The sequence below is a fragment of the Humulus lupulus genome, chromosome 5, assembly GCF_963169125.1.
Source record: "Humulus lupulus chromosome 5, drHumLupu1.1, whole genome shotgun sequence".
In the NCBI taxonomy this organism is placed as follows: domain Eukaryota; kingdom Viridiplantae; phylum Streptophyta; class Magnoliopsida; order Rosales; family Cannabaceae; genus Humulus; species Humulus lupulus.
The window spans coordinates 66,588,355-66,600,521 of NC_084797.1; the positions used below are offsets into that span (position 1 = coordinate 66,588,355).

Genomic DNA, 12,167 nt, shown 5'->3' on the forward strand with positions numbered 1-12,167 from the left:
TCAGTGTGTACAAGATGGATTGGTTCTATGGCTCTTGAACCTTTTGCAAAGAAATGTCTTTTGGTCATCTTGCCTTCAAGACATGATTCACAAATTGTAAGAGAACCAATAGTTAACTCTCTTAAAGATCCCTCCTTTGCTAGTTTGTTAATTCTATCCAAACTAGTATCCCCCAATCTCAAATTCCATAGATATGTTTCACTATCAGAATCAGTCTTTTGACGTTTAGTAGACATTGGGTTTACAACTTTAAACATTTCAAAGTTGTATACATATCGCTCTTTTTCCTTAAGTTTATACAACCCTTCATCAAATTTTTCATGACATATTTCAATACCAGATATTGAGATGACAATCAAATATTATTGAAAGAAATATTAAAACCTTATTCACACAGCATAGAAACAGAAATTAAGTTTCTAGTAAATCCAATAATAAAATAAACATTGTCTAAAACAAGATTTTTATTTTTATCAAATTCTAAATGAGTTGTTCCAACTTCTTTTGAAGAGATGACCTGACCGTGGTACCAAAATCAACAACCCAAGATGATGTATCAACTTCCACTAAGAAGACTTCTAAAACAAGTAAATCATATTTACCTTTCTTTTTCTCTTTTAGGTCTAAGAGATACTTAGAACAGTTTCTCTTCCAGTGACCCTCAACTCCACAATGAAAGCATGTCCCTTTATGTTGCTTTTTCTTCGAAGTTTTGTTATCCTTATTCTCTTTGTTCTCCTTGCCTTTAGATGACTTTTTAGGCTTCTTTTCGTGTTGGTCATTGTCATTTTCATTGGATTTTTTTCTCTTCTTATTTTTCCCTTTTGAAGAGGAAGGTTTAGAATCAGCAACATTTGCTTCTTCTACTTTTGAACTACTCTTATTGAGTGATTCAAAAGTCTACAACTCATTTAACAACTGAGTCATATTATACTCCAACTTGTTCATAACATAGTTGGTAGTAAATGTGGAAAAAGCTGGTGTGAGTGATTCAAGTATCAGGCTAACTTGAGTCCTCTAATCAATGATTGCTCCATGAAATTTTGCATCATGCATTATATTGATCTTGTTTAGAACTTGTTCTTTGACAAAAACTCCTTTCTTCATTTTCATGTTCATATAGGCTCTAGTAGCTTCATGTCTGCATTGATCGGATTGTTGTCCAAACATGGCTTGAAGAGACTCACATATTTCATATGTAGTCTCCATGTCTTCATGGTTCTTTCTAAGTACATCTTTCATACTAGCAAGCATGTAGCATTTAGCCTTATTGTTGGATAAAATCCAAGCATCATACTTCTCCCTAGCAGTTTTGGGAGTAGTGGCAACAGGGACATCAGGACATTCCTCAGTAAAGACAAACTTGTGGTTCACACAAATAAACACAATCTTCATGTTTGATTCCTATTTCATAAAATTATCACCAATGAGTTTTTCATTTGCAAGTAAAGTAGTAAAAGACTTTGAGTTATTCATCATTACTGAAATAAATAAATAAAACAAAATGAATTTAGCACATATTATGAATATCAGTTAGTTTTTGGAATAGTAATTATGATGCATAAATGCAACAAATTCAAATAACACATAAAAATAAATATTACTAATTTTGATGTAATTTAATTTGAAAATTAATGGACCAGCCTTAGGGTAGGATGGACTAATCCCAAATTAATTTTGAGACAATTCTCAAATCCACAAGTGAAAACTTCAAATCAATTATTTTCTCTTTTGACTTATGAACAACCGCTAGTTTGGTTTAGATTAACTAGTCCGCTCCAAAGCCTAGTTAACATTTGTGAGTGTAACCCATAATTTTAAATTAATGACTTAACTCAAGAGTATGATTTAGTGTCAGTCAAACTTGAAATACAACATTCAATCATATTCTTTAAAGAAGTTAACCTTGAATAATAATGCAGTCAGAAACCTTCCTTAGGGGGACGCAAACAAAGGCGCCTTAATAAGTATCGAATTTGTCTATTTTTAATTCATTATTCTTATATGATTATGCACTTGATTATTTATTTATATATGTTTAATAAGATTATTTTTTATTTTTAGGACTTCCAAGACAATTGGGTGAAAAGTAATAAAGTTGGGATGTTTCAAAAGTAATGGTTAAGCTCGAAATTACAAGTCTGAAACTTCGAACTTGATTTTGATAATTTTCAATACTCTTTTGGAAATCTTTCTAGAAATACGAGTTTTAGATATTTTTCTTAGCTTCCCATATTTTTTTTAATTGTCCAATTTCGAGCTATATCGAGGAAGTTATGATTAAAATACCTCCAATGGCTGCAGTAGAAGAAAAACGAGAAACGGAAAAAATGCTATGGTTGCAACCAACAACATCCTAGGCCGTGAATACACAAATAGAGCCCAGCGACTGCAGCCAGTAATGTCCTAGACCGCAGTCGGCGCCCGATTTTCTAGAAAATCTAGCTTTAAATTTTCAATTTCAAATGTATTTTCAAGGGGCTATAAAAGGGATTAGGGTTAACTTTTAGAATAACTTTGGATTGCGAATTTTAGAGTCTAGAGCAACAAATGAGAAGAAAAGACCCCATCATCTACATTCTTCAATCCAGTGTTCTTTCTTCTCTAAAACTTCTATATTTTCAATTCATGTTTAAGTTTATGTTCATGTTTGAGATTATGGAGTAGTTTCCTTTGAGGTTAAGAGTTATTTCAAAACCCTTGACATGAGATCTTGAATACATTGATAAATTTTATTCATTCTATTCCATTATATTAAATTGCTTCTATTTTTCTATTTCAATGCTATGAATCTTGTAAAATCTTATTTAGATGGCCACTAATTAGGGTTTTGCATTGTTCTACTATCATCTTAGGATTGTTATTCAACGAATAGTCTAGGATTCTAAGTGGATTGATAAATTGTGATTAAGTATTGTGATAGATATTTTAATTGTGATGAAGAATAAAACCTAGGTTAAATGAATTGCATGCTTAATGAATTTGTTGTCTCGATTAACTTGTTTCCATTTAATGTAATGCTTTTCCTGGGTTAAATATATCGAATGCTTAATGAGTTTATTGCTTAGTAAAAAGGATTAGTTAAGAGCGCTTAGCTTTAATTAATTATAATAGGAAAACTGGGATAATTGATGGGTTAAGTGTTATCTACCGAGATAATAGTTTAATTGGGAATATGGAATATTATTTGTCATTGTTGATAGATTGATTGTCGAGGGTGGAGAATAATTCTTAACATTTTTCTAAAATCGTATTATCCATTATTCTTTGTTTATTTCTTTATTTTATGTAATTAAATCTTGAAACAAAATCCCCTATTTAATTCTTGTTTATTATTTTGAATGATAATTTGAATAATAGTCCTCGTGGGTTCGACCCTTACTACAACTTTACTAATAATTTAGTGAGTAATAAGGTGTGACATCCTGTGTTTGGGCCGGTGAAAGATTTTGTGAAATATTATTTTTAATAATATTATATGAATTTGAGGCAAATCGTGATTTGTTATAGCCGTTGTGATGATCTGGTGAATGATCTAGTATTTTTGCAAAGAAAAACTTGGTCTTGAACCAAGGGGTAAACCCTAATGGGAGAAAAGTCTCGGATTAAATCTAATAGGAAAAATACTATGACATAATAATATTTTTAGACAATTGAGGAATTTATTGTTAAGCCAATAAATTTTATGAAATTGGTTGAGGTTTCAATTTCAATCAATTATGCTTAAGGGTGAACAATGCTTGCTTTGGCCTTGAAGGGAATTTTGGTCAATATGAGATAAATTGACTAATTATGTTTAATAGTGTGACAAATATTATTTTTGGTCACAAAATATTCAAATTAATTCATGTACGAAAATTTTAAAAACTATAGGTTAAAAGAAGGAAAATTCATATTTAGCATAATGGTGAAAATTAACTAATAGCTAGGTTGGACATTATTTGGGGTATTATTTCTAAATATATATATATATAATTAAATAATTGAGGGTAGGGTTCAGCCAATAGGGGGAGTTGAAATGCATGAGGTGTCCCTCATGCATGCAAAGTGGCAAAACCCTACTCCTAGTTACTCTAGAACCAATCAAATAACAAGACCCTTCCTCTTCCTTCTTTCCCTCCCAAAACTGAGACACTCCTTCCCTCTCCCCTCTTTTTATTTTCCAACTCTGAGAAAAATCAGAGTCTCTCCCTCTCCCTCTCACTTCGGCTCTTTCTCTCTCTCTCTCTTAAGGAGAGACTCCTTTGAAGCTAGTGAACAACCCTAAGCAAAATTGTGTTCAAGGCAACACCTTTCACTCTTTCTTCTTGTCTTTCTTTATGTCGAATGTCTCTACCATTATTCTCTTAGTTGGATCTCATTTCTCCCATGGTAATGCAAGCTCCAAGCTTAGGAGAGCACCGATAAGCTAAGAAGGAAAGAATGGTTTTGTAGGCAAGGTTTTCGAAATCTCAAAAGGTAAACCCTTGAATCTGAAAGGAAAAAAAAAAAAAGAGATCTACCTTTGTCTTTTCCTTCTACATGCCGCCCCTATGGCATCACTATCTCCTCTTTATTCTCTGAGTTTACTCAAACGTGTCCTTGGTTCTAAGGTCTAGAGGTTCAAAGAGCAACCCCAAGTTGTGAAAGCCCCTTTAATTGAATGCATGCAACCTTGAGCACCAAAAGAGGTAATTTCTTTAGGGTTTGAGATGTAATTTTCAAGCTAGTGGTGGGATTCAAAACTTAGGAGAACAACAACCCAAAACCTAGAACAACAAAGGGTAAAAATGTTGTGATTTTTTGTTAACTTTGTGTATGATTGGTAAATCTTAGTTGCATGAGTATTTTTTTATGCTTAATCCTTCATCTGGCATGTAGTAATGTGTTTAGTGTGGTATGATGATTTTCATGCATACTTGTGGCCTAGGTTTATGCTAGAAAGCTTGGTAATACTGTTGTGTAAAATGCATGCTGCCAAAATTCGTGGTCGGACTTCCAACGGGTCAGACCATACTTTTTTACCTCTGTTTGTGAAAATAAATTATGTCTTTATGTAGTACTTTTAGAGTACTTTATTTTAGGCTTTATAAAATCACAAAAAGGTATTTTTAAGCTCAAGTTATGCACTTTTTGGCATTGTGATGCAAATCTGAAGAAAAAAAAAATACCGGGCAACATGCACTGCCCAGATTTCATCAAATATTTTAGTGGGTTATACTGTCCTAAAATTTATAAAATTTTATAAAACGATATTTTATATATGTATAAAGGTCCCTGTAAAATTTTAGAGAAAAATACATTACGGTTTAAGAGAAATAAATTGCTAAAGTTTACCCTAAAATCTGGAAATTGTAAAATACTGACCATAACGAAATGAAGTTCTTGGGAGGTTGTTTCTCCCAACCTAAAATGAGTTTTGACACGAGGTTTTCGCTTAGCTTCTTTCCTTATGGTAAGGAATAAGTGGACTTTTATGACAAATGCTCCAGATATGAAAAATGCTTGAAAATGGACTTTTATCACTTAATTAAAAGTTAAAAGAGTAAAAATGTGAAAAAAAAAATGGAAATTCGTTCTTTTTATGAAATTAATTAAGGACTTAGGATATTAAACCAATCTAAATCTGTTTGAGATAAAAAAAATACATTATTTTTAACATTTTAATAAATTAAAGGTTCAATTTCCCTTCTTTTCAAAAAGACCATAAAAGAGGAAAACATTATGGTATTTTTCTAAAAAATGATTTTGTTAACTCTTTTGATTCTAAACAAGAGTACATAAGTATCAAATAAAATAGTTTCTTCATGAAAAAATTATTAAATGACACGGTATGGAGAGCATGTTACTTTGGGACCAATCCCTACGATAATTTAAAGACCTAAACGAAAATCCGACCTTTATACATTACGAAGTGTGTAGGTGACTACTATATAGAGTCTACGAGTATTGATTGAGTGCAACTATTATATAATATTTGCTATAAGTATATGTTATTGTTTAATCCGAGTACATTTTATTAATTATAGTAACTGCCAAGGGGAAAACGATTAGCGATATTATGGATTATGCTGGAAGCTAAGGAATCTAGGTAAGTTAGTCTTTCCCTTTCTTGGCTATAACATGAATATACTAGTGTGTACATGTAGTAGTAGATTACACTAGCTTTGCTTGGATTATTAAGACCAGGGTATGCTTGATACCCACCTTTGCAATTGTAACGACCCAAAATTATTAATAAGGCTTAAGGGCTTTGATTAGTGTGTCGGATGGCATAATTGGTTTATGTGTGATTTAAATGGTTAAATGCATGATTATGTGATAAGCATGCTTATATGATTATGTGATAAGCATGCTTATATGATTATATGGATAGATGAGATGCATGATTATGAGTATTAGTATGCATGTAGGCCCTGCTTAGCTTATAAGGGTATATTTGTAATTTTGGCCCGTTGAGGGCATAAACATGATTATTTGTGATAAATTGTTGTGACCACATTATTATGTGGATATATTTGCAACTGGTGACTCGAGGCGATCCTAGTGAGCGGTTTAGCGAAAAAGTCACGGTGGAATTTATACCCAGCTCGGGGGAGCCTGGGGTATTTCTGGGAATTTGGGAAATATGTTTGGGACTATTTGACATTGAGGAAAATAATTGGTGATTAGTTAAGTGACGAGGTTTAAGAGGAAATTATTAGGGACACTCAAGGAATTAGCGGGAATCGGGAACAAATGACCAAAATGCCCTTGGAATGTTTAAAGACTTAGGTTTTAATGGGAGGGGAAAATGGTCTTTTGGATGGTTAAAAGATGATAAGTGTTATTCTGCCATTTATCCTTAGTGGAAGTTGTAGAAAATAGTAGAAACTGAAGGAAAGAAAGAAAGAAGAAAAACAGGGACTCTTTGCTCTCCCACACGATTTCCTCTCCCTTCACCATTTCTTCTGGAATTTGAAGCTGTAACTCAGAGGAGGCTTAAGCTAGAGCTGGGATATTGGTTCTTGAGGTAAATCAAGAGGGTTAGCTGGAGTTAATTCTCAAATTAAGGTAAAGTTTAAAGTTGTTTTGAGATTTCGGAGTTTTGGTGAGTTTCAATTCTGAATTTCAATTTTTAAATGGAAGTTAAGGGGTTTGAGCTTAAGGAATTGAGGAGCTATGGGCTGGAAGGGCACTAAGGGAAACCTGGGCTTGAATTCTCCATTAAAGGTAAGGATTTCTAAGCTTGATCATTTGAATTTCTGGGTAGTTTCTGGTTTTTCTGATGAAGTTCTTGAGCTTCAAGCTCAATTCTTGTTTTCTATGTTTGATGGTGCATGTGGCCAAGTTTGATGTTTTTGGGCTATGTGGGATGAGATGTAGTGGATGGTAGGCTTAATTTCAAGTGTGGTTGAGGTTTGGAGGGGTTTTAGGGAGTTTTGGCTTGGGGAAATATGAAGGAGAAAACTCAGGGTGTTCTGGTGTTGTTAGTAGCATCGTAGCGCTAGATTTAGGGCACTACAGCGCTAGGCTTGGCTTTTCTGGGCGTTTTTGCTTCTGTTTGTAGTGTTGTAGCGCCCACCTTATGGCATTGTAGCACTACCCTGCCTCCATAATAGGGTTTTGGGTATTTTTCTTAGGGTTTTCGCTTGGGGGCTCGGGGGTCGATTCCGCCACCCCGTTTGGTGGAATTGGGCTTCCCGAGGGCTCGAGAACAGTCCCGAGGTTAGGTTGTGGAATTTAATGTTAATGAGGGTTCCATGTTACATTTGTGACTAGGTGTACGCTAGGGCTCGGACGAGATCGTGCTCGAGGATCATTTCAACTAACCAAAGTGTTCGGAATCAAAGGTAAGAAACTGCACCCGGTTATGTGATTGTGTGGGGGCTAAGGGTTCCCTATATTTGTATGTGATGTCACGAGATGGTATTATGCCATGAGGACATATGATAAATGGCCTAAGAGTGCCGGAATCAATATTTGCGCACAGGGCGTGGCTCAACCACTGGTAGCTGAGGTTAAGTACATAATCACTGAGCTCGGCCTAAGCGAGCCGGAGTCAGTAGGATAACCAGAGGGTGCAACCTAAGGGCGTTGACCCTGGATTTGGATGTGATATGTTTATTGTTGTTTAAACTGATGATTGTGGCGAGTTTGTTATCTGAATAACTAATTAATGACTTGTAGGTTTGTATCATTGTTCATGTGAGCAGTATGATCTGTTGTATATCTGATTGATGATTTGTGAATTATTTTTCTGTTGATTGTCGCTAATGCTATGCATTATAGTTTTCTTGCTGAGCCTTGGCTCACGGGTGCTACGTGGTGCAGGTAAAGGCAAGGGCAAGGTGGACCAGTTTTGAGTTGGAGAGCTTTGAGGCTGAATGTACATAGTAAGCTGATCGGCCGCCACGGCCAAGGAGTGGTACTGAACAGGAGAACCTTAAATGTCTATTTTGCCCTTAGAGAGGCCAGTAGCTGTATATTGAGATTTTGAAAATGGAAAATAAATAAACCTGGAATTTTTGTAAACTGTCTTTTAAACTCTATTTCTTTTGGGATTCCATGTACGAAATGTTTATTTAAATTAAATGTGCCTTTTATGACCAAAATCTTTTAACCCTAGTTCAATTATAGTTTCAGTAACACGTTTCTAATTGAATGACTTGATTAGCAAGTCTTGCACCTTTATAAACACACAGTGTAACGATCCTGGCTACCCAAGGTGTTACAACAATGCTTATGCATTCTATGGCTTAATGGTAACTGGGTTTGGGTTGGAGCCAAAACCTTAGTCTAATACTGTCCGGGTTGGAGCCAGGACAAGTTAAAATATAGTCCAGGTTGGAGTTTGAACATAGTAAAATATAGTCCAAGTTGGAGCCAGAACATGGTAAAATATAGTCCGGGTTTGAGCTAGGACATGGTTAGATAAATTCTGGGTTGGAGCCAGGACATTAAGAGTGGATCTGGGTTGGAGCCAAGATCCTTTGTGTTTGTTTGAATTGATTAAATTGGGTAATTATATATCTTGAATGTTCTGGGATTTTCCAAGTGCAAGTTTTATGATATATGTGAAATTGGTTGTTATGTACAACCAAAGTGTCAGTTTCTGATATGGCTGTTATATGAGAATATTTGTGATAGGGTTGGAACTTATCCCATACCCTAGTGACCGGTAGTGGTAACTACCTTAGGTCATCCCATTATCGGGATTTAGTATACTTGTGTTGTAAGGCTATTCTTACTAAGCTCTGTTGCTTACCTAGTTATTCATGTTGTAGGTAAGAGCAAGATTGTAACGACCCAAATCCGCTATTAAGGCTTAAGGGCCTTGATTAGCGTGCCAGGAGGGCATGATGGGATTTATGTGTGATTTTAATGATTTAAATGCATGGTTATGATTTAAAGCATGTTATATGACCATTTGTTTATCTGAGATGCATGACTATGTATGTTAGTATGCATGTAGGCCCAGATCGTGTTAGAAGGGCATAATTGTAATTTTGGCCATGTTGGGCATAACTGCATTGTTATGTGATGATTGTTGAGACCACATTGTGATGTGGATGTACCTGTGATTTGTGACTCGAGGCGATCCCAGTGAGCAGGCTAGCGGAAATTCATGACGGGAATTTATACCCGGCTCGGGGCGAGCCTGGAGGTATGAACAGGAATTCAGAGAAATAGATTGAGATTTATTTTGATGATGGGGGATAATTATTTGGTGATTTATCAGGTATTGGGAAGCAACGGGAAAATATTAGAGACACTTGAGGATTAGCGGGAATTGGGTAAATGACTAAAATGGCCCTACTTGGGTAAAAGGGTTTAGAATTAATAGGGAGGGCATTTTGGTCAATTGGCTTTTGAAGATAGAATAAATAAGGCTTTATACACTTAGTGGATTTTGTAGAATAGAGTAAAGGGGCTGAAAAAGAAAGGAAAAAGGAAAGAAAGAAAAGAGAGAAAATTGATGGGTTTTCTAAGGGATCGGCTTGGGGGTTCTAGCACCTCTTCTCTTCATTTTTCTTGAGGTCAAGCTCAGTGGGGAGCTAGGATAGGCTGTGCATCAAGAATCTTAAGGTCACACTTGAAGACTTGGCAAGGATTAGCAAGAACATCTGAAACTTGAGGTAAGTTCTTGAGGATTTCAGTTTTAGGGCTTTACTGGTTTTGAGCTGTGTTTTTGAGCTAAATGGATGGGACTTTTGGGGAAAAGCAGGTCAAGCTTTGATGATGAGCAAGCTAAGGAGGCCTAGGGTTGAATCAAGGTCGAAATTGCATTAATGGTATGATTTCTAAGACTATCTTTGTGGTTTACATGAATTTCTGGTTTAGGGTTGTTCATGGTAGATTTTGAGTTGTTAGGTTGCTTGAGCTTGGGATTGAGTTCTTGGGATGCTTGGGATGAGTGTGAGGTGTGTATAAGCTTGATTTTGGGCTTGGAAAAGGTTTGGACAAGTTTGGGATTGAATTGGTTGAAGGAAATCGCAGAAATGCGATTTTGGGTTTTCTGGGCTGCAACTAGCGCTACAGCGCTAGTCAGTGGGCGCTGTAGCGCTATTCCCTGTTTCTGGGGGGGTGCATTCTGCTTGTAGCGCTACAGCGCCCTCTTTAGAGCGCTGTAGCGCTGCACTGTTCACAGAGGGGAATTTTTGAGTTTTGATGAGGGATTTTGACCTAGGGTTCGGGGCTTGTTTCCGGCACTTTGTTTTGGGGATTTGGGACTTCCCGGGGGCTCGGGATTGGTCCCGAGGCTAGGTATTCGGACTTGGGGTTCGGTGTTGACTTTGACCTATGTTTGTGCCTAGGTGTGCGCTAAGGCTCGAGTGGGATCGTGCTCAAGGAGTCAGGTGATCTAAGCTATTGATTGGAAAGGTAAGAAAACTATAACACCCGTAGGATAAGGCGTGGGCCCATAGTGTGATTGCCGGGCATGGCCCTATATTGCATGTTGCATGATGAGATGATTGCAGGGCATGGCCCCAGATTGTGTTGTGTGCAAATGTTTAACCTTAAATGAACCGTGATGTGTGTGAATGTTCATTTCGAATGTACTATATGTGTGATTGTGATGAAATGAACGGCAAGGGCCGAGTACGGCGTAGGCCGGGGCGGCAAGGGCCGAGTACGGCGTAGGCCGGGGCGGCCGTGGGGCCGAGTACGGCGTAGGCCGGGGCGGCCGTGGGGCCGAGTACGGCGTAGGCCGGGGCGGCCGTGGGGCCGAAAGTAACACCTAGCACATGGGATGCTATAGTCAGGGCGGGGCCCGGTGGATACATGTGTTATGCTATATTCAGGGTGGGACCTAAGGGATACATGAGTTATCCTCGCGGTGAGAACCGATACCCCAGGGCTTTGGTAAGGTTTCTGGGGCGGCATGGCCGTGTTTGCTTAGTCTAATGGTTGACTTGTTTATTTGTGGATTATCTGTTATGATAAACTGTATACATTGCATATGTTATGTTCTGCATGAGTTTTCTTGCTGGGCTTCGGCTCACGGGTGCTCTGTGTTGCAGGTAAGGGCAATGACTGTGTCAACCAACCATGAGTACGGAGAGCGTGAAGCGACGTGTACATGTTTGGCCTGCCCGACTGCTTTGGTTGGGGGTTTATTTGAAAATGGCTGTAATAATCTATGATTTTATGATTTACCAACTGTAAACTTATTTCAAGATGTAAATAGTTTTCAAACCTTATTTTGGGATCCCAAATGTTTAATACTAGCAGTTTTAAATGAAACGATGCATTTTCTAAGATTACAGCCTTAAATTTTAATTAGTCACACTTGTGTCTCAAAACCTCGGTTAGCGAGTTCATTGCACACTGTTTTGTCTTAAAAATCACTTAGTAACGGCTCTAAGGAAGTAGGGCGTTACAAAGATGGAATGGTGAGCGCCAGAGTCTGCTTGCAGATATGTACATGTGGCCCGACCTGGGGATGGTTTTGATGGATCACCATTTTGAAAAGATAAAGTCAAAAACTCAATATGACTTTTGGGATAACTACTATATTATAACTCTTTGGGATAATTACTTGTATTTCAGTTTGCTAAACTAAAAGTGTGCGCACACGATCTTTTAAAAGTTTTTTATATGGATTTTCAATTAGATGAACTAAAGTAAAAGTTTTTTTTTTATTTTCCACATAATTTGGTATTGTATTTTTCGAGCTGTCACATAAGAAATAAATATAATTAAAT

The 12,167-nt window shown here is 36.8% G+C and overlaps 1 protein-coding gene across 1 annotated transcript; it reads right to left on the reverse strand.

The window, feature by feature from the left end:
* Window positions 1-1,017: 1,017 nt before the first annotated feature.
* Window positions 1,018-1,395, reverse strand: LOC133779195 (uncharacterized). The gene has a single exon (XM_062219186.1). It carries the CDS (start codon window positions 1,393-1,395, stop codon window positions 1,018-1,020), a length of 378 nt encoding a protein of 125 aa, XP_062075170.1.
* Window positions 1,396-12,167: the final 10,772 nt, after the last annotated feature.